A 22,632-nucleotide genomic window follows, 5' to 3' on the forward strand; every position below is an offset into this window, starting at 1 on the left:
TCTTTGTTCGCCCTGTGGCTTCCAAAGCTTTCTTTCAAAGCCTTACAAATTCTTAAAATATAGATTAGATTGTTTAACATCTATATTATGGATTCGACAAACATGCTGCCGAAATTCAGAATGTATGGATACTAAAATCATTAAATTGGAGATACAGAGAAGGCAGATGATCCTTCTTGTTATCGGCTTTAGTTGTGCAGCAAGCTCATGTCTCAAATCTTCCTTTTTCTTCCTACCAAGTATGTCATATTACAGACTTGACATATCAATTTACTTTCACTGCAAAATTTAAGTCATTTAATTAATTTATCCTATTTGTAACAACTGAAACTAAACCTACCTTTGACTTTCCATATTTGTAATCCCGTTATAACGCTGAAATGTTAAACTAAAAGGCCTTCTTTTCAAGTAAAAAGGAACATCACAATATAACTTTAAAAATGCCATAGTAAACGCGTTGATAGATAAACAAATAAATGCTCAACGTTTAATCATATCAATACAGTACATCGCCATTTCTCTTCGAAACGCTTGGCTTGCAATACCATGCAGTGTTGCTTAATCTAAGAGCTAATATATTGTACTAACTAAATACTAAAAAAACGTATCTACTCTATTATTATTTTTTATGTCAGAAAGCCTTGTTAAATATATTTTTTTTAATCAAATACATCCATGAAGCAAATAGCCTAGCTGTAAATTTGGCAACATCGACTTTTAGCATTTCGGCTAGCGGCGAGTAGATTGCGCCGACGTATAAACGATAAACGAATAGTTCCGAAAGTAGCCGAATCTCCGGACCACGATTATTTTTAATGTACACTCTAGGTATCACGTATTTTTGTTTACGCGAATTGATGCGATTGTGTGTCTGTGTGTGAAAGCGCCGTTACGATCTATTGTTCGCGATCGCCATTAGTCGGGGGAATATTCGCGTGGTTGCTTAACGACAGGAAACGGTTATTGACGAAAAGGTATGCGGAATATTCTTTCTGTTCGGATTTTACGTGCGCGAGAAACGTAATTACTGCTGCTGGTGGTATCAATTGCTAGCATCGGACCGAAAACCGATTGTATTGGGTTAGCGGTTATATTTTTTTTATGGTTTCTTTGTCCGGAATTTCGTACGAATTTCAGAATTATTTCGCAGCAGATTTTCGTATTTGATTATTGATAATTTAACGTAATTTATGTGAAGTCTCATAAATCAACCACCATAATCCTGAAACAAAACAAGAGTCTAGACAGTGCTGTGAACGCAATACTTCTTTTTTTTGGTACGCGAAAGGATACAAGAAAGGAACAGATCAATTGAGAAGTCCTCGGCCTGACACATAGATGGCGCTACTAGAATTAAATCCATATGTTTTTTAGTTAGCCCTAACCCTTAAAAGATGCCTGTATAAATTTGACAGCTGTCGGATCTTTAGTTTGTGAATTATAACATTTTGAGTGAAGCAACTTTTGTTATTCTGAAAAAAATTGATAAAAAGGAATTTCGCGTGTTGATAAAATATTGCTTTTTGAAGGGAAAAAATACAGTTGAAACAAAAACCTTGGCTTGATGCCGAGTTTCCGGACACCACTCCAGGAAAATCAACCATCAATGATTGGTATCCTAAGTTCAGACGTGGTGAAATGAGCACCGAAGGCGGTGAACGCAGTAGACGCCTAAAAGAGGTTGTTACCGACGAAAACATTTACAAAATCCACAAAATGATTTTGAATGACCGTAAATTAAAATTGAATGAAATAGCAGACACTCTAAAGATATCAACTGAACGTGTATATCATAGCATTCACGAATATTTGGGTATGAGAAAGCTGTGCAAAGTGGGTGCCGCGCGAGCTCACTTTTGACCAAAAACAACGACGAGTTGATGATTCGGAGCAGTGTGTGAAGATGATCAAGCGTAATAAACATGTGACAATGGATGAAACATGGCTCCATCATTTCACTCCGAAGTCCAATCGCTAGTGATCCGAGTGGACGGCACACGATGAACTCGCTTCAACAGTCGGCTGGCTTAGTTAAGGTGTCTGTATTTTGGGACGCGCATGGAATAATTTTAATTGGCTACCTCGAAAAAGGAAGGACCTCAACAGCGACTATTACATAGCGTTATTAGACCTTTTGAAGGATGAAATTGCCGACAAACGGCCGCATTTTAAGAAAAAGAAAGTGCTGCTTCACCAAGACAATGTACCGTGTCAAAAATCCATGAATTGGACTTCGAATTGCTTCCTCATCCACCGTATTCTCCAGATTTGGGCCCCAGTGACTATTTTCTGTTCTCAGATCTCAACAAAATACTCGCTGGGAATAAATTTTCGTCGAATGAAGAAGTGGTCGCCGAAACTGAGGCCTATTTTGAAGCAAAGGACAAATCGTACAACAAAAATGGTATCGAAAAGTTGGAGGGTCGCTATAATCTGTGTATCACCCTTGAAGGGAATTATGTTGAATAAAAAAACTAATTTTGCCAATAAAATGTGTTTTACTATGGTAGGCTCGTTCCTGTCCGACGTAACTGATTAGAAACGTAATCTGTTTTGTTTGATTTCGGCGTTTTCAGTCAGGGTAATAATAAGCATCGATTAAAAATTTAACAAAACAAGGAAAGCGTTAAAAAGTTTGCTCGTTTATAACCTAGTGCTACAGTAGTTGCTGCAATTAATATTTTGAAGAATTTTGCAATATGCTAAAACGAATTTACAAATTGCGGCAGGCAATACATTAAACATCTTGATGACGTATGTTCGCTGCTTCTTTAGATAGACTATAGTTTATGTTTGTATAGTAAATAGAGTCATTTTAACTTTGCCAATTTTTCTTTTACGAGAAGGAAAAAACGAACAAAAGCTTCAAAAGACGAGGAAACGTTTCAGCACCTAAAGCAAGTCTGTCTCGTGCCTGAGGACGTAACTAATGATGGACAATACCTTGTACCATTTTATCTGAATAATGCTACAAAATTAAAAACCTCAAAACGTCTTTGTACACGTCACAATATCCATTAAACCGACTGAGCGTTCGAATATCGCCAAACTAAATCAGCGGATGCCCCGAAACGTCAGACACACGTTTCCACAAATGCCTCTACCTGTACCGATAATTTTTAAATTGCTTTCGCGAAGGTATTTAAAAGTTATCGGACCGAAACGAAGGGGAACGCTTCGAAAGTAGGGCAGGCGAGACGAGGAGCTCTCTGTCGCGATGCCGACTGTTTCCAGAGAGGGATTTCCGAAACGGACACAGCAGCACGTTCGTTTTTTTCTCTCCTGCGAACTCGGCTCCGGGCAGAAATTAAACGTCGAGGGAGGAAATTGCGGCCGGGATAAATCTAAAAGGTCGGAAAATGGATTTTCAAAACGGGTGAACTTTGGCGGACAATTTTCTATTCGGTATGACGATTACTCTGGCACGGAAAAAGGGTTGAACACTTCACGAGGTGTGCGCATTTTCCGTGTTAACTGGCATTGATCTGAAATGGGCCGGAAGGAAGGAGTTTACAAAAATAATCCACTTTTTCTTTATTGTTGAGTCAATGGATTATTGAAATCAATTTTTGTCAAATCATAGTCAAGTCAAGATAATACCATAGAGTAGTACATATAGTCTATTCAAAGTTTCTTAAGTAATGCGTTATGGATATTTGTGACGTCGAAACATTGCAATGTTGCCGCATCAACTCTGAGTTTTAGCTCAGTTTGGCTTTGACATACAAGAAAATTCTAATCTAAGTAGAATAATGGTCATGGAGGTAAAACGAAATGAATGAAAAATGAAACAGTAGTGTTAAAATATGTGATGTGGTTGATAAAATGGATGGCAGCGGTGTTACCTGGAGACGAGGCTTGGGCAGTCGATGGTGGCCGAAATACCCTTCAATAACATCCCAGATAAACGTCTCGGGGTTGCCAGCTATTCGTTATCGTGTTCTAGTTGTCGGTGCTGGCACCCCGCCCCTGTTCAACATCTGGGATTATATTTTTGGGCACTTTGATGACAGTTATTCCACGATGTAAAATTCGACATGCCTCAAGGTCTCTACAATACTATTTTAATTAATTAGTCTTATTCTAAAGTCTATATATGTCCAATAATCAACGTTTTAGACTACGCACTTCACTGTATTGGGATGCACTGACACTCTTTCGAAGTACTTTATGAGAGGCTAAGACTGCCGTATCGTCTGCGTATGTTGCCACATGGTTTAATAATTTATTGTATTTAATTACTTTAAAATGTTGGTTACTGTTCACGACATAAGATGTTTTTTAATAATATTGATCGCATATCTTCTTTAATAAACGTCTTATTACAGTTAAACCATCAAAGGGACGTCCGTGTCAATTTTTTTCAAAATATAATTCATGTGGTTAAATTTGGCCTTTATAAAATCGTTCTCGTACAATGATAAATACCACCATCGACCGTTATTATCCGACCTACCACGATGCCGAGATCATCACGAAACTGATAACTTAACCAGGGCCACCCGTGATTCGATAACTGGGCCACTGCGGTCTTCGGAATCTTCCCAATGCCGTTTGGTCGCCGAAAATCATCTGGTTTATTCGTTATTATCTTGTTTCAGTTTGGACTGTCAATGTCACTGTCAATTTTAATTTCTTGATCAGAGCTTATGAATATTTACAAATATTGTTTATGACTACTATAAATTAAACATACATTCTACACCATTTACACAATATTTTAATTGTTTGTTATTTAGTTATTTAGTTTAGTTTTAATTAAAAAATAATTTAAGTTTAAATAAATTATACTAACCTTAATAAAGGAATCAAGTATAATTGACATGTATCGCTAACATTAAATTTTTTGATATCCCAAAAATATTGACAGTTAACACATATCCTTCTAATGAAACAGCCAATGCACGTCATCAAAATGTATAATGCAACGTTGCCGCACCAAATTTTGTTTTTTTTTACTCCAATAACAAAATACTAATGTTATGAAATATGAAAAATAAAAATAATTAAACAAAAATAACGTTATAAAATGTAATTTATTTCAACATTATAATACATTTAATGCATATTTATTGAAGGACTTAAACTACAGTTAATTATACAACCACAAGAGTTTTTAGGTTAGAGTTGTTTTATTATATTTACATTTACATATAACGTGTCGACTAGTACCAACACAAATCAAATTTTATAGACAGATTTGGTTACATGTTCCAACGCATCGGGCCTCATTCTTGTCTCTTTTTAACTAGTAATGCTAATTAGTAAAATGCTCCGAGTTTTTAAAGAGATTTTACGTTTTTATAAACTAAATTTGACAATACATTCGATGGTGTTGATGACGTGCATTGGCGGTTTTATTGGAGGGACTATAATTTATTATTTTAAAATGTATATTTTTAAATAAAAATGCAAAATGCCCAAATGTTTTGTCATTGGAAATTGAATTTTAAGAAGAAGAAGTTTTTAATTGAACATAACCCAACATTTTCGAAAAAATAAATCTTACCAACTTGATGCTGCAAAAATATTGATAAAAATATTGCAAAAAACTATGTTTCCCTTAACACGTTATTATTAACACTAACTATTATACAAATAATTAACTAATGAAAATGTATGAATGTTTGAATGGATGATTGTTGATTGAATGTAAGATGCTTGGACGTCGAAAGATGAATGAATCTGCTGTCTATTTCTCTGCGTGCCCTTGATCGGTTTTGGTCAATCTTATTCTGTGTCCAGTTCGCGATAAGAAGAAGAGGCCTGGCGTCACCACAATAGTTAACACACAATCTTATTAGAATAATAACTAAATCAATTAAGGACGTTTTGTACTGGACATAACCAACAATTTCTGTAAAAATAATAATTCTAATTATACTAATCTGACCAAAAATATTAAATTGCCATAAAACAGTACTTCATATTGTATTAAAGTTGCCAATTGGAATATAAACTTGTAGAAACGATAGAACAATTAACGTCAATTTTTTACGTTTGAACCAGGACATAGCCAAACATTTTCCAAAATAATTTGCATATAGGCAACTACGTGACATTGCATTAATAACATATGACCTTACTGAAATAATAACCAGGGCAATTAAAGTGATTTTGACGTTTTAAATTGAATTTAACTAAACATTTTCCAAAATTGTATGAATCTAATTAAATTAAATATTAATAACATCTGACAGTGACATAAAATTACTTCAAAATGAATTAGAATTGTCAAGTAATACGGAATTATTACAACTAAAATTGTTTTTTGATATTTGACGTTTAAAAAATAACCTTATAGAAATGCTAACGTCAATTCTTCACGTTCAAAAAGAAACATAAACAAACATGTTTGTAAAATAATAAAATACCCTTACCTAAATATAGGCAACACTATATAATATTGCATTGATAACGTATAACATTAAATATTTTCTACAAAATTGTAACAACCTTCTTAAATGATATATTAATGACATGTGACAGTAACACAAAGTTATATTGAAAAGTTGATATTCAATTAAGATTGTCAATTAACATGCAACCAAACATGTTAATGAGAAAAGTTGCACTTATATAAATATAGGCAACACCAGCTTGACATTTCTTTAATAAAAGCCTTACCTTCAATAGGCAGTTAATACCATTTTAAAAACATTTTCATAAAACTATACATTGTATTAACTTTAATAATGAAATAGATATTACTAACATGTCACTTATTGTCAATAATATTAAATTTTATTAAATTAAATATCACTGACATAACACAGTGACATGTCACAGTGACATGTCACAGTGACATAAAGTTATTTGATATTGATTTAAAATTGTCAATTAACAGGGAATGAATACAATTAAAGTTGCTTTTGACGTTTGAAATTTATATCACAACCTTACAAAAATATTAAGAAACGTTAGACATAAATAAGAGTGACGTAGCGCGTATATTTACAAACAGTTGACCGTTTACACCCCATTTAACAGAATGCCGTGCCGTTCACGCTCGCTTACCCACAACAATGATGATCTTATTAAGACAGACGACAGAAAAACAAAATCACAAGTAACGCCATACGGCACAACTTTTTACGCCTACAGTAGGCGTGACACAATTTATAGCGTCGTGGCGGAAGTTCAAAGCAAGGTGACACAACAATGAGGTTAACGATTTTATTGTGTTTGTTTGTTTTATAATAACGTGTAATAAGCCCCATGCCAGAAAATGTTATGAGCCGTGAATGAAATAAAATGGATGTGATGATCCTCTGTTGATCTATACGTATTCAAATTAAATATTTTAAGTATCAATTATCCGCCAACGAAGACATGTCAATGTCATAAGAGTAATAAAACAAAATATGAGATATGATGTTCATAGAGACACTAAATATTTTATTTCGTCTACCCCTCTATGTATTAGACAATAGTTAGTGCAGGAATGTATTGAAAATATCACTGTAAATAAGTTTAACATGTTTTTTATTCATTGTGACAATTCAAATTGAATACAAGAGTCTAGTTGTAGAGAATCCCTGCATGCGTACGGGGGTTTGAGATTGCAACGTTGCCAGTTGTTGAAAATTATATGTATATTTGAAGAATATGATATAAATGTAAAACATTATCTTGAATTCACAAGTTAACCTAATATCATAAAACCTAAAATTTCTGTTAAGAACCAAGCTAAAATGCTATTTTTACTTTCACAGTCGATGATTTGTCCATTACTGCCTGATGATGATGATGAATGATGTCCATTACTGCCTACCGTTTATAATAAAAATATGAACAGTACAAGAACAAATAAACTATAGACAATTCTGAATCTGCCGGCTTGGTTGGCGCAGTGGTAAAGGCGACAGGATGGTCCTCCTACTGTTGCGATAGTCGCGGTTTCTAATCTTGCTCGGTCATGGTCGTAAATTTATGTTTGTCATTGTTTAATATTTGTGACTGTCCATAGGCAATAGTGAAAATTTTGACAAGGAAAATGATCCAAGTGACGCCAGTAACCAAGCTGGATAAGACCGGATGTCTTCTCCGGATGACATTATTCCCCTTTTTCCAAAATACATCTTCGTTTTATTTATTTCTTGTTTGGCTGAATTTTAATGAACATAAATATTCTGTTATCAGTGTTCTAATATAAAACGGATGACCTTATTAAATAATCACTTAACTGACGCTGATAATGGGATGCTTTAGTGGGTGTACACGTGTCGCACATCGTAGATTGAACAGGAAATATCAACTATTTGTTATACATTTTGAGTAAATTATATTCTGCTCATTTCAATACTTGTATTATCAATAATATTAAAAGGATTATATTTGTAGAGAGTATAACATGTTATGTTTTATTGTCGAAGCTACAGGGTTGCCTATATTTGACAGTTTCGTTATATCTTATTACCGAAGTATTAGGGTGTTGCCTATATACTCATATTTTTATGTATTTAATAATCAATATATTTTGAGAATTTCATAATGCTTTCGTCTATATTTGACAGTTTCGTTATATTTTATTATCGAAGTATTAGGGTGTTGCCTATATACACATATTTTTATGTATTTAATAGTCAATATATTTTGACAATTTGATAATGCTTTCGTCTATATTTGACAGTTTCGTTATATTTTATTATCGAAGTATTAGGGTGTTGCCTATATACCCATATTTTTATGTATTTAATAATCAATATATTTTGACAATTTCATAATGCTTTCGTCTATATTTGACAGTTTCGTTATATTTTATTATCGAAGTATTAGGGTGTTGCCTATATGCCCATATTTTTATGTATTTAATAATCAATATATTTTGACAATTTCATAATGCTTTCGTCTATATTTGACAGTTTCGTTATATTTTATTATCGAAGTATTAGGGTGTTGCCTATATGCCCATATTTTTATGTATTTAATAATCAATATATTTTGACAATTTCATAATGCTTTCATCTATATTTGACAGTTTCGTTATATTTTATTATCGAAGTATTAAGGTGTTGCCTACATACACATATTTTTATGTATTTAATAATCAATATATTTTGACAATTTGATAATGCTTCCGTCCATGAATCGTAACCTCATTAAAGAAATTTTCAAGGAAGTCAAACGCAAATGCCACTTAAGTGAAAAGAGCGTTTACAGCGAGATAGTGTTGCAGTTGAATAAATTATTGCTAGTGAAAGTATGTAATGAACATAACTGTTGAATGGGGACCGCTGTCAGGAAAAATCTCATGGGCAATTATTCTCTTTCACTGGCAGCAAATCACCTTAATTGAAAAATAACTCTTAATCAGGTCACCGTTTGAAGAATGTCGATGCTAATGCACAAGGAAAGTTTACGAGAAATTATTGATATGTATTTTACACAACAAAAGCAAAATTGTTTTTACTAGCTCATTACCAGTCATTATTCAAAAGCTATTTTATCGATTAAAGGGTTGTCTATGTTTGACATAAAAAGAATTTTTTATTAACACATGATTAGGGTGCTGCCTATAGTTGATATACCAAAGAAAATATACGAAAATAAATCTATAGAGAGATAACAATCTCGATTTCAGAATATCCGAAACCAACTGTTCAATATATGAATAAAATATTTCAATTTATCAGAATGTACCATTAAAATAATGTACAGGAAGCTGATGGTACATCGACCAAACAAAATGGATTGCATCCGTAGTTAAGGTTCTAGAACTGGATATCGGGGACCTCAAATGACCTTTGTTCGAGAGAAAAAAAAAACAATAACCCTTGAAGGTCAGTTCCAAGGCCAACTATATAAAAAATATATGAAACATAAATTTCATTTTCAGTCTGTCACATATATCAGTATTTTGTTTGTCTATCAATTGTATATAATATAAAATTATCCACTTTTTCTCTTCTTGTTAAAGTTCTAAAAATAATTAAAAATAAATTTTATATAACAAACAAATAATTAAAACTAATTTTAACATATTATACACTTTTAACATTTTTTGTACATACGTCATTTAAATTTATGACATCAAAACGTCGCAATGTTGCCGCATCAACTCTGAGTTTTAGTTCAGTTTGGCTTTGGCATACAACAAAACTCTAATTTATTTTAACATGACAGTACAACTAAAAACTACAGTTAATTATACAGTCACAATAGTTTATAGGTTAGAGTTATAACCTTTTATCACTATCGCTTTCAAGAATTTGGCATACATCTGACAACCGGACGACTTTGACAGGCTCATTCGTTTACACGTCCGAACTGATCGAACAGCATTGTGTCTCTTTTTAACTAGAATAAAATGAGAAGGAAAATATTGTCCGATTCTGAAACGAATTTACAAATTGTGGTAGGCAGTACATTAAACATCTTGATGACGTACGAGAAAAAACTTGACATTTGATTAAATAGCGAATCGATGACATTTGTTTCTCGTTTTTAACACCTTTCAACAAAGTATTAAAAAGCAAACTGTTAAATTAATTTCTTAAATATTTGTTCGGTCGTGTAGACAGACGCTTTAGACTTTTAAGTCTCATTAGAATTCCGGACGGGTCATTATTTGCTAATTTTAATAGGACATGTCCAAGTGACTCATCACTTTGTTACGTAGGAAGCGGGCGACCGCTAGAATTAAAAAGGATATCTCCTGATCGATGAGTATCTAATGATGTTCGTCGAAGCAACCTTCAGATCTTATTAAGTTCGCCTTTCGATCAATTTGCATCTTGCAGTTTATTATATTCGCGACAATGTTACATGATGTTTGTCTTTATGTATGCAATTTTCTACTTACGCAATAAGAATACTACAACAATCAATCACTTGATATACCACTAGAAGTTTAATTACAATAAGTTAAATTAGTTATTGGTTGTAGCTATACCAATTATTTATTTTTAAAATCTTTCGTAAATTCATTATCTTCTTGATTTATTTCTAATCTCATTTTTCTCTTTCAAAGAGTTTTTCAGTAGTTTATGTATATATTCGCCAGACATTGTTCCTTCCAGTGGTGATAAGAGAAATTACTAATATATTGTCATATAAATGTACTTTTGACTTCAAACAATGGATCAAAGTAATTTCTACTCCCACTAGTTATAGCTGTTTAAGATTATTTCTAATTTACTGACAGTTCTTCTATGAAAAGATTGGCAAATATTATCAAAGAACCAATCGAATGTCTTCACAGCAAAAGGTTTTCCTGACAGGTGCCTATAATTGAGATTCAAATTGACCAATTACACTGTAATGGGCAATTATAACCCCTTAATCTAACAATAATCTAGATATTGGACGTAGGGAAACTTATCCAGAGACCCTTACTTAGTTCTGTCTTTATTACTCTATGGTTTACTTATAGAAATGCCTGGCATGCGCAGTAAAATTTCGTTTTACCATGTTGCCAGTTCTTGTAAATTATATGTATATTTCAAGAATGTAATATATACACAAATTAACTTAAAATTTGGATTGATTGAATTTGAAGTTTATTGGTTCAAATGGCATCTTTTATAATGCGCTAAAAGTATTTTTTATAAAAACATTTAATTTTAAAATAATGATTTTATGAAAAAAAAACATACAATAACAAATAAAATCTATTTGTGTATATATAAGTATTATAAATGAAGGTAATAAAAATAAGTAATAAGTGAAATAAATAACTAAATTCTAAACGGCATAAGAACAGTGTAATACTTAATTTTAGATGTAATTTATATGAATAAAAATAATGTAAACGATATGTCCAAATGAATAGACTAGTTAACCTTAATTATATTATGTCTAATAAATTAATAAACTCGGATAACATATAAAATAACGATAAACTGAAAATAACGCACAATACACATACTAAATAATATCAATAATAGCTTAAAATCATATAAACAAACCAGTAATACAGATCTTAGCAGTTTCGTGGCTATAACAAAACTGAATTCTAGCTCTCCATCGCTTGTAAAGTGGCAACATCGTAAAAGGACGCGACAACTGCCGAAGTTAACCGAGTTGGAACGAAGCGGCACTGATATTAACCACTACTGGTATCAACGATCTGTCAAATAATAATTCACTTTATTGAAAGCTCTGTCAGTCTAAAAATCAACGATTTGTAGTGACACGTGACCGTTTAATCAAAAAAAAAATAAACTCCCGCTAACCCAGCGTATGAAACAATACAGTACCGCATGACAGGACGGAGGAAATGTTATTTATCTCCATTTCCAACGGTCTATTAATAATGATAATGCCTATTAAGGTAATCCCCATCTTGAAACCGAATAATTAATTGTTGGACGTTTGTTCAGGTGTCGATGCGGCGAGAAGCCCGCGCACCTCGTCCTGCATCGAACGTGATAAATTGCATTGCATCGCTGTTTCTTGTTAGATCTCTCATTTTGTAATACGTATAATTTATATACAGTTATTGTGCCGTGTCGCAACCTTTGATCTTGGCCCGCCAAGTTTCGCGCGCGGCATAATCCGTATCGATGATCGTCGCCAGTATATACGATGGGCTTGAACTAATTTTCTGGATAATCCGTGATATATTGTTCTAATTATTGTACTTACAGGGTTTTTCTTTAAGGGCATTCGAGTCCTCCGTCTTTTTGGGTCATTCTGTTCATATTTTAGCTTGAATGAGAGCTTACGAAAGAGTCAGAACTGATCATCCAAAATATTTTTGCTGAAAATGTACTGCCGTGTCAACGTCATAACTATATCCCACCTCCAGCTTCTCTATTGATAGAGTTATATTTTTTTCCAAAAAAGCCACAAAAGGTCATCAATCAAAACGGAACATGTATGGTTGATTATTGATTGGAATTTATATTATTGAAAAATATGTATGAAAATAAAAGAATGAAATTGACAGTGACATTGACATAAGTCTGATTATAAGTCTGAGGAAATACGTAAAATGATAATGTTCTGTCAAACATATTTTTAAAAAATTGACAATTTTAAATTGACATAAGTCTGATTATCATTTATTTTTATAAATTTAAATTAAAAAGTTCACTTATTTTTATTTCCATGATTTATTTATGATAAGTCTATAAAATTCTATTGTTATGGACATTAAATTTGGTGATAAAGAATTAGGTAAATACGTAAAATGATAATGTTCTGTCAAATATATTTTTAAAAAAATTGACACTTTAAAATTGACATTGACATAAGTCTGATTATCATTTATTTTTATAAATTTAAATTAAAAAGTTCACTTATTTTCATTTCCATCATTTATTTATCATAAGCCTATAAAACTCTATTGGTATTGATGATGAAGAATTACGTAAATACGTAAAATGATAATGTTCTGTCAATCATATTAAAAAAAACAAAGTTGACACATTAAAATTGACAGTAACATTGACATAAGTCTGATTATCATTTGAAAACTGTTAAGAAAAATTAAGTTAACACTTTAAAACTAATAGTGACATTTATATAAATCTGATTATCATTTATTTTTTAAATTAAATTTTCAATTATTTTCATTTTCATCATTTATTTATTATAAGTCTGCAAAATTATGTGGTAATTGTTTTAAATTAAATTAATATTAATTAAATCAAAAATTGCATGATTACATCAAATGACACTATTGTCAAACATGGTGAAAAATTTTAAATTGACACTTTAAAATTGACAGTGACATCAGCGACAAAATTCTATGGTTATAAACATAACATTTGATGGTGATATGTGATGCATAAAGATTTCCATCAATACATAAAAATAATGTAGTAGTGACAGTGGCATATGATTGACATTTGTTTTTTAATTTAAAAATTTTCAATTAAGAAATATATTCAGTCATAATTTTAACAATTTCATCAGGACGTAAAACGAATATGAAGTTTGGTTTCACACAAGAAATAATAGCTTCTTACCCAACCGATATCTTACAATTGTAAATTGTTTGCACAAAAAGAAAAACAATACACGCTTGCAGTGACACATCCGCAAAAATCCCACATCAAAAACCATCGGCGTCGGTTTCCCGATGATTCAATTGCTGCAGCTTTCTTTTTTTCCTAGAACAATGGCACTAGGCCGTTTGATTTTAACGGAACGGAATTCATAAACAATCGCTCTCGACGGAGTTTTGTAACGGCCGTGGGTCGAGATGCGGACCTTACGAATCCTACTTTATAATATGCCACGACCATTTTTATTGTTGATTGCTTTTTAGTACTCGGAAGCATTAACATAAAATCTATAAATAACCCGGCGACAGCAACGGATTCGAAATAGATTTCCGATAAATAATTTATTAATCCTGCTAGGCCATGCAAGATACGATTCATAGTTCGATAATAAACAGGTTTTATTTAGCAGATTTATTAAACGATAACGGGTTCTTCGAAATAAGCAGTTCATGTAAAGCATGTTGCAAACAAACAGTACTATATGCAGTGATTTGCATGGTCGAAAGGTTTATTCATTTACCTTTGTGGGGTAAACCCTTTCCTGTATCTCCATGTCGATACCAGTGGTTGATGATGAATGTGCTTTTTGGTCAAAGGATCCGACAGACATATCGCAGCTTCTTTTCGATATAATGACTTTGAAAAGACAAAGATAAAACGTAGCCACAAGCAGCTAAAAACTAGGTGAAATGAGCTTATATAAATAATCTCCTTCGAAGGATAGAAACAAATCCACATTCTCTTCTCCAACATTATTTTGGAATAGATTCATCTAGATGCCTCTTTTCTATCCTTGGACACTTTATTTATTGGTCATAGTATGAAAATATGCACCAAATTCTTAGCCTATTTTTATTATTTTTGGTAATCAGTCATCTTTTGTGTGGTAAAAAGAATAAATAGAAACCTAATATTTGGTCCCAATGGGAACATTAAATGTTTTTGTTGATCATTGATAAAATCCAACATTTCCTGTTATCACTACTTTAGTTGGCTAATATATTTGTCTTCATTTAAATATTTAGCTTTGGTTTTATATCTACTATACCAACTTAAACACTTTAATCATCTCTCTTTGCTCTATGGGATTCATTTTTGTATTATTGCAAATTTTTACAGAACGTCAGTGAAGAATGTAGCTTTTAACACAATTTCAAATCCATTTCAATCATTCCAAAACATAAGTAATATAAATTTAAAAAAACCGGAATTAATAAAAAATTCTCAACTGAAGGTAATCGATTATTGTCTTTGCTTCGAAACTAATTTCAATATCATATATAAACTAGGTTTGTTCTCTTAACAGAATGTTTACTGTAGATCTAATCTACAAGTCATCTTTACAAAACTTCACTACATTAGGTCTCATGGCAATTTAGAAAATTTTCATGTAAGTATCTAGAGCTGGAACAACTGAAAATAAATACTGTCATGAGAATAAATATCTATAAAAAAAAACTTTAAAATTGGGATTAATTTTGTTTCATTTATTCAACTGATCCATATTAAATTGGTTATTACCTTTAAGTACTACTGTGTAATCAGTTTTATTCTAGTTTCTCAACATATCTGCTACATTATGCCACTACGTGCGAATTTAAATCTTATAAACTAGAATATTCTATTACAGTATTGAAATGTTTTAGGTAGGTATTTAATAATCCACTAGAATAAACCCTTTTATCAAATAATTAATATCATAAACATAATACATAACCTAGAATGCTATACCCACTTTAAACCAATCACAACGTATTTACTTTTAACCAATCACTGTCCACTATGATCGAATTTTCTTCTCGTCCGATTTTTTAACTTGATTTTTTAACCTATCGCACACACATCCAAGTAAACAAACAATCACAGACAAACTGGCAATATTGCAACCGAATAGAAATTTAAAATATAAGTTACAGTGTTTAAAGAAATTTACAGCTTTACAATTTTTAACGTATAGTGAGTATTATAATTAACAGTTACTACAATATTAATGGATAATATACGTCATAAATGATAAATAATTTATATAAAACCACATTTCCTTCTTTGACGATGGAAAACGTTATTTTTCTTCAATTTTTCAGCCTGTGTTGAGGTTAATGACCATAGCAATCTGGGAATTCTGGTTCTCATTGAAATCGGTACTGCCTGATACCTTGCGAAGTAGTCTTTATGCGTACTGGTAACATTCCAGCATCAGTAGCGTAGGCTGTTGTTAGTTCAGCGATTCTGTTTTGTTTAAATTGTGATATAACTTATTAGCACTTCCTTCCTTTTTTCGTTAGGTCGGTATGTTTAGTCGTCAGAGATATATATTTTATGTCATTTTTTTGTATTTTTGTAACCAATTTTGCTTGTGACCTTTTGATCGTATTTGTTTAGTTAATTCCATTATTTCCTTGCACTTTATGTTATTTTATGGAATTTTCGGTTTTTTATAGGCTTCAAAGACAGAAAATTTATCTAATTCCTTTATAAACAATAATTCAGAGTCTAATTCCTAATAAACGATTATTATTTCATCAAAGTTGGTTCCAAGTTTTGCAATAATATGACAACAGGGTCATCTTTACTTGTAAATCTGTTAGCTATGATTGCTATAGGCAAAATAGGTCTAGATGATCTCGTAAAATTTCAATTAGATTTAAATCTGGTCGGTTTGGTGCTTGGCCAATACGGAAAATTTAATTTGTTTAACCTCTTTCATTTAATTGTACTATTTCTATGAATGTTAAAATAGATATTTTATATATAATTAAAATCCCACAAACCAATTTAAACTAATTAAATCCTGTCTTATTTGATACATATAATTGTAACAAATGAAACATTTCTTAACATACATATAGACTTGTATATTATGCAAAATACTTCAAGGAAACAGTATTACCACAGTTATTAAATTATTTAATTAGTTAGAAAAATTACGAGCCTAGGTAATACATATATTTCATGCCGACAGAATATATTTACACGCATATAAGTCCCGCAATCAAGTTTTGCATAATTTTCGAATGAAATAAAGATATAAATCTTACGTACCAACAATATGTGTGCGTTAATATACGCAATTCCTTCTTGTAAACCACTGTCTCAAGCACATAACAGTATGCTGTGGGTTCATTTGATTATACGGATGGGAGTTCATTAAATATTTATTTTCGTTCAAAGTTTATTGTTCTTAAAGTAAGATAATCAATTTCGATGTTTTTTTAACACTCAGGCTTTCATACTTTAGACACTCATATTTTGAATTGTTTTTCTTGATGCGGAATGTCTACAACACTTATTAAACCACTATTTGATAATAATAATATTTTTATCATTATTCTGAAAATAATGAAAGTAACAAAATTTTATTTACTCAAACTATAATTATTAATAAGATTAAAATAAATTATTAATGGGATTAACTTTATAGACACATGTCATTTGAAGAACATGTCAGTAGTGGTGCCATCTATACGTTAATTATAGGTGCGTTCATTATATTTTCACATTATTTTTCACTCAGATTTAGTCGGCTTACTTTTCTGAAATCACGTGTTCACGTACTATTTATAATCTTTATTATTAAATTCTTGTTTTTGGATATAAGTTTTTTTTTTCATTTTAATATTTCGATACATAATAAACTCGTAAAACTGATGAGCAGATTGTAAGAAGAATATAAGCTTTGTTAAAATAAGTTGTTAAAAAGAAACCGATTTTTTCCGAAAGTCTTCCGATCAGATCCGAACCACCACTCCGACCCTTTCAAATGCCTTAAAACCCATAAAAGTCATGGTCACCACTTTAAAAAATAATAATTTGAACTGTAGAAACGGACCATTTTAAAATTAATTTGCAATTTTAATAAAGATAATTATGTAAACAACGCTACTTAAACATCAAATCCGATATCCGAAAAACAAATCGGACAAAAGAGGTTTGAAAATGAGCAGACCAGGCGACAAAAATCCGCTCAGAATTAAATGCGAGCTCCAAATATAAAACCGGAAGCGCTTTATGTTGATACGGAAGTAAATCGGCGTCGTTTTTAGGGCGGTACAAAGAATGCACCGGTGGAATTCTATTAACGAATTCATGGGAATAGAACTCGACTGACTGATCCGTGACAAAATTGTTCGCACAGTACGCGGGCGTTTGTTGGTCGTATTTTATTGAAACGAATAAGTGTATGGTAAATTGATAATTTTTAATCAACTCTTATTGAACTTTAGAGCTACTTTTAGTTCGAACAATTTTCTTAACTGTCATTTTAAACGGAGTGACAGTTGTTGACATAACAAATTATAGGGTAGCGCTGTATAGTGTACTGTATCAATATATATAAAAAAGTATTAAAAGTGTAACGTTTTAAGCGCCGATAAAAAAAATCTGGGCTATTACACGTGTATTTTATTCATCGACACATAAACGAACAATGGAAACATAACGCATTGTTTGAGAGCGATAAAACCGCATTGATAAATGCATTTGCCGCAAAATTTTACACAAATTCTATTTTCGGAAGATCGCTACCTACAATAATGTTTCACAGAAAGCACCTAAAGCTATAAATTTTATTGCTTTGATTAAACGAAACAGTCATTCCGCGTTTGGTAAATTAAATAAGTTTATAGAAACCAAAATGTCATATCAAACTGAATGGAAACATTGTGATAACATACGGTCGTAACATTGAAATAAATGAATTATTTGAGTCACCATATATATAGCGTTCATGCTCCTGTAGATAAGAGTAAAATTACGTTTTCAATTCGGTATAGTGGCGTGTCAACTGATTGTAGGTAGTAGAAGTTTAGGTTAGATATTAACGTAACATATGTGAATATTTATATAAATAAATAATGAAAGACCCAGAGCAACAGGTATGCAAGTTTAACAAGTTTATTTTATAATTTATCTATATGACTCACGATATAAAATATAAATGATTAATACAATTGTTGACGTTATTCGAGTTATATTTATTGTTAAAATCGGGGAATACCAAAATGTTATAATAACTATACAATTATTCCGGGTTTATAAATAAATACTAGAAATCATTTGTTTATTTAGTAAAATTGTATATGTTTACAATAATCATGCTTTCTATCTCACTAAATCATACTATGATAGTATCATACTGAAACAATCTTTTATGTTAATGTAATAAATGTATTTTATAGTTATATTGTTACAAATGTACACAAATTATTTAAAGTTAACTTGTTACAGGGTAATGGAAGTCATGGTAATGGGACAAACCAATCTCAACAATACTATCCTGGAGGAATAGCCAGTTTTCCCCCACAACCCTACCACGCTATCCAAGGACCTCATCCGGTACCCAGTCCCACGCATTTAGGACATTCTCCACCTCCCAACCCCTCGTACTTTAAAGTAAGTTTCCCAGAACTCATGAAAATTGATTGCTATTGATTATCTCGCAATTGTAGGACGAAAGAGCCCAAAGACAACACATAAAGCTTAAAAAGAAACTGCAGGAGAAACAACAGAAAGGTCCTGAATTGTCGACAAGGTAAAGAGGTAGAGTAATGAAAGTGAGTGTGTTGGCTGATTGTTAATTTTTCAGAAAAGATATAGTTAATGGCCTAAAGCGAAACCCAACTGCTACGAAGGATAAAGGAATGAATAGTGTAGGAACGAGTGAAGATGGAGAGGAGAGTAGTGTGCCTGATGAAGAGGACTCAGTTCAAGTAGTGACAGACCTATTGTCGTCGGTCCAAGCACCACAGGTGAGTCCAATAGTGATACTTTAAGAGCACAACACTCATCATTCAATATTTAAATAGTTCTATTTTGTGTAGCCATTTCTTTTTTTTGTGTCAATGTGCTATGTAACCATATTTTATTTTAATCTTTTACCATGTCTTTGGAACCATCTTCCTACTTATTTTCTCTTTGTTCTTTCTAGAAGTTCCTACACCCATTTCCTCAATTTCCCCCAGTCTCTCTCTATATTCAAGTCATAATTGCATATATAGTTACTAAGATGCATACACTGCAATATTTGTACATTCTTTATATTGCAGCCCAGTTGCATAGGACAGAGCTAATATAATTATGATACGACACTGAAATTTAGATCGAAATCTTATTTTTCATTCACAATTTGGACTTTTTTGTCAATAAACAAATAAAACTGTTTATGGAAGTTTGTTTAAGACGGTTTAGCGTATGGTGACATTTGTAGGTCAGTCCCAGGACTTAAGTGAGGTGCTGTATTTAAAATTGAAATCTAGGTTGGCTATGGTGGCATTCCTTTCATTCTCAATTCGATTTTCTGTTTTGTTTCATTGACAGTTTTCATAGTGTTATATTGTCGTAGTTTCTGAGTATTTCATTTTGAAAAATTATTTTATTTATTAACGTTTCCGTAGGTCTTAGAAATTACTTCCCGTAGTGCCTTATTGCAATGGGCCCCACCATTGCGACTATCGGAATCAGCCAGCAACGATAGCGGAACAAACGAAATCGATATTCCTGAAACAGACTTACGGTATGAGGTCCTGCTAAGCGACAAGAGCAGAGAAATGAAATTCAAGTCAATTTACAACGGATCCTCGCGTTCTTGTAGGATACAAGTATGTAACTTCGCTTAATGCCCGATATAATGACACTCATAACCTCCTGTTCTAGGATTTAAAGCCCGGCCAAGAATATTCGGTGTGTCTGCAAGTTCATCTAGATGAGTTGCAGGGATACGCGACTGAGCCTGTCAAATTCACAACTCCTTCCTGCGAACCAGATCAACCTCAGCCACCAAAATTAGGAACCAAAACGAAAAATTCTTTACAATTAAGGTAAAAGGTAGACTTATCTTTAGTGGGATAAATAATTATTTGAATACTTTTAGGTGGAATCAAGTGAATGATAACGGAGCCAGAATCCTGTCTTATAATTTGGAATATGATGCCGGTAAAGGGGGTGAATTTGAGGAAGTGCACAAGAGCAGGGGAAGGACGCATCATTTCACGCTTCAGAAGCTACAACCAGACACTGCCTACAAATTTAGATTAGCTGTAGTGAACGAAGTTGGGAAAAGTGCATACTCGGATACCGTTATTTACAGGTTAGGAATTGCTCGATAATAAACTAATAAACATTCGTAATTTTGCACTTATCCTTCAGAACAACAGATAATCCACCAGCTCAGCCTGACGCTCCAACGTTAGTGGACGCCACGGTATCCACGCTACACCTGAAATGGCACAACAGACCTAAAGATGAGGAATATACGCTACAAATGAATGACCATAAAACAAAGTACGGTCATTTAACCGTTTATAACGGTAGAGAATCATCTTATGTTTGCCAGAAACTTAGTTGTTACAGTGATTATACATTTAGGTAAGTTTTAATTTCTCTAATTATGTTTAATCGATCGACTTCTTGTAACTTTTCTAACTAACAAAACAAAAGAAATCAAATGTCAAAATAATAAATAGATGACAGTGACATTATAAATACAATATGGCAGTGCTACTCAAATGTAATGAAATTAATTATCAACTAGTTTGCTTTTTCTTTGCAATCATTGTCAGTAGCGGTAATAAACAAAATATTATATAACATATAACTAACAAAAGCAATAGTAATCAAAAGTCAAAATTACAGAGGCCAAATATTTCAAAACAATTATGACGTTATATCTATTTTTTCGTTGTCAAAGAAATGACAAAAGCTGTTGTTATACACAATATTTTTGTAATTAACAAAAGCAATCATGTCAAAATGAAAAAAAAAACTAAAGCTTACATCTATAAAGGTATTTGATAAAATATTTTAACTAGTGCAAATAATATTTTTCAGATTAAAAGCTACTAATGACGGTGGACATTCACCGTGGTCCGAAGAGGTTACTTTTAAAACAAAACCGGACCGACCCGATAGGCCTTCCAAACCTGTAGTCAAAGGCAGGATACATGCCTACTCGTTCAGGCTAAAATGGGAACCACCGAATAAAACCGGAGGTGCTGAAATAACCAGGTATGCTCTCTTTTGGGAGCTTGTAATATCGAAATCATTTTTTGTGCTCTATTTTATAGCTATATTTTGGAAGTTAATTCGGGTAGCGGTTACGAAGAAGTGTACTCTGGCCCGGAAACTGAAGCAGTATGCGATCGCTTAACGCCGGGAACCACCTACCAATTAAGGGTTAGTTGTGCTTCAGCTGGTAAGTTTTTGTATAATTTGTTTAATGAATTGTGTTACTGTGAAAAAGTAATCCATCTTTTTTGATGTAACAAAAAAGTACAATGTAAATATAAAACATCATAAGTTTCTTTTAAATAATAGTACTGTGAAATAGCGAAATATTTACAAATTGCAACGCGCGGTGTTGCCAGATTATGTGAATTTTATTTATATGTGGGAAATATAGCACATGAATAGAAAATTGAACTTTGGATGTGGTCGGCGTTACCACAATATTTAAAAAGTCTGTTTTCGGACTTTTATGTTCTTTAATTAACCAATTAATCGTAGAAGTTTGTTTTGGCTGCGTTGCACCCTATAGGTCTAAATTGGCTTTATATAATAAGAGATAATCAATCTCTTTTTAATATAAGGCTAAGGTAAGAGTATCTTCCGACTAACCAGTACATTTGCTCGACTTTGAATCTAATCTGCCCTGCTTTTTGTCCTTGTATTTAACTGATTCTGC

General features: G+C 32.2%; 1 protein-coding gene across 3 annotated transcripts in view; it reads left to right on the plus strand.

Moving 5' to 3' along the window:
• Positions 1 to 22,632, plus strand: part of mtgo (miles to go) — a 302,612-nt gene that overhangs the window by 273,617 nt on the left and 6,363 nt on the right. For 2 of the 3 annotated variants that reach the window (XM_076397618.1, XM_076397620.1), the window contains exons 4-12: positions 19,182 to 19,346; positions 19,403 to 19,485; positions 19,540 to 19,702; positions 20,348 to 20,551; positions 20,607 to 20,770; positions 20,824 to 21,039; positions 21,099 to 21,317; positions 21,780 to 21,956; positions 22,016 to 22,143. In XM_076397618.1, the coding sequence (XP_076253733.1) occupies positions 19,182 to 19,346; positions 19,403 to 19,485; positions 19,540 to 19,702; positions 20,348 to 20,551; positions 20,607 to 20,770; positions 20,824 to 21,039; positions 21,099 to 21,317; positions 21,780 to 21,956; positions 22,016 to 22,143 (1,519 nt within the window). Of the gene's footprint in view, positions 1 to 18,694; positions 18,830 to 19,181; positions 19,347 to 19,402; positions 19,486 to 19,539; positions 19,703 to 20,347; positions 20,552 to 20,606; positions 20,771 to 20,823; positions 21,040 to 21,098; positions 21,318 to 21,779; positions 21,957 to 22,015; positions 22,144 to 22,632 lie in introns of those variants that run through there. The other variant, XM_076397621.1, reaches the window with a different exon arrangement.

The sequence above is a fragment of the Rhynchophorus ferrugineus genome, unplaced genomic scaffold (genome assembly GCF_030347505.1).
Source record: "Rhynchophorus ferrugineus isolate W39M unplaced genomic scaffold, kcgeb_rfMv2 rfM3, whole genome shotgun sequence".
Taxonomy (NCBI): domain Eukaryota; kingdom Metazoa; phylum Arthropoda; class Insecta; order Coleoptera; family Curculionidae; genus Rhynchophorus; species Rhynchophorus ferrugineus.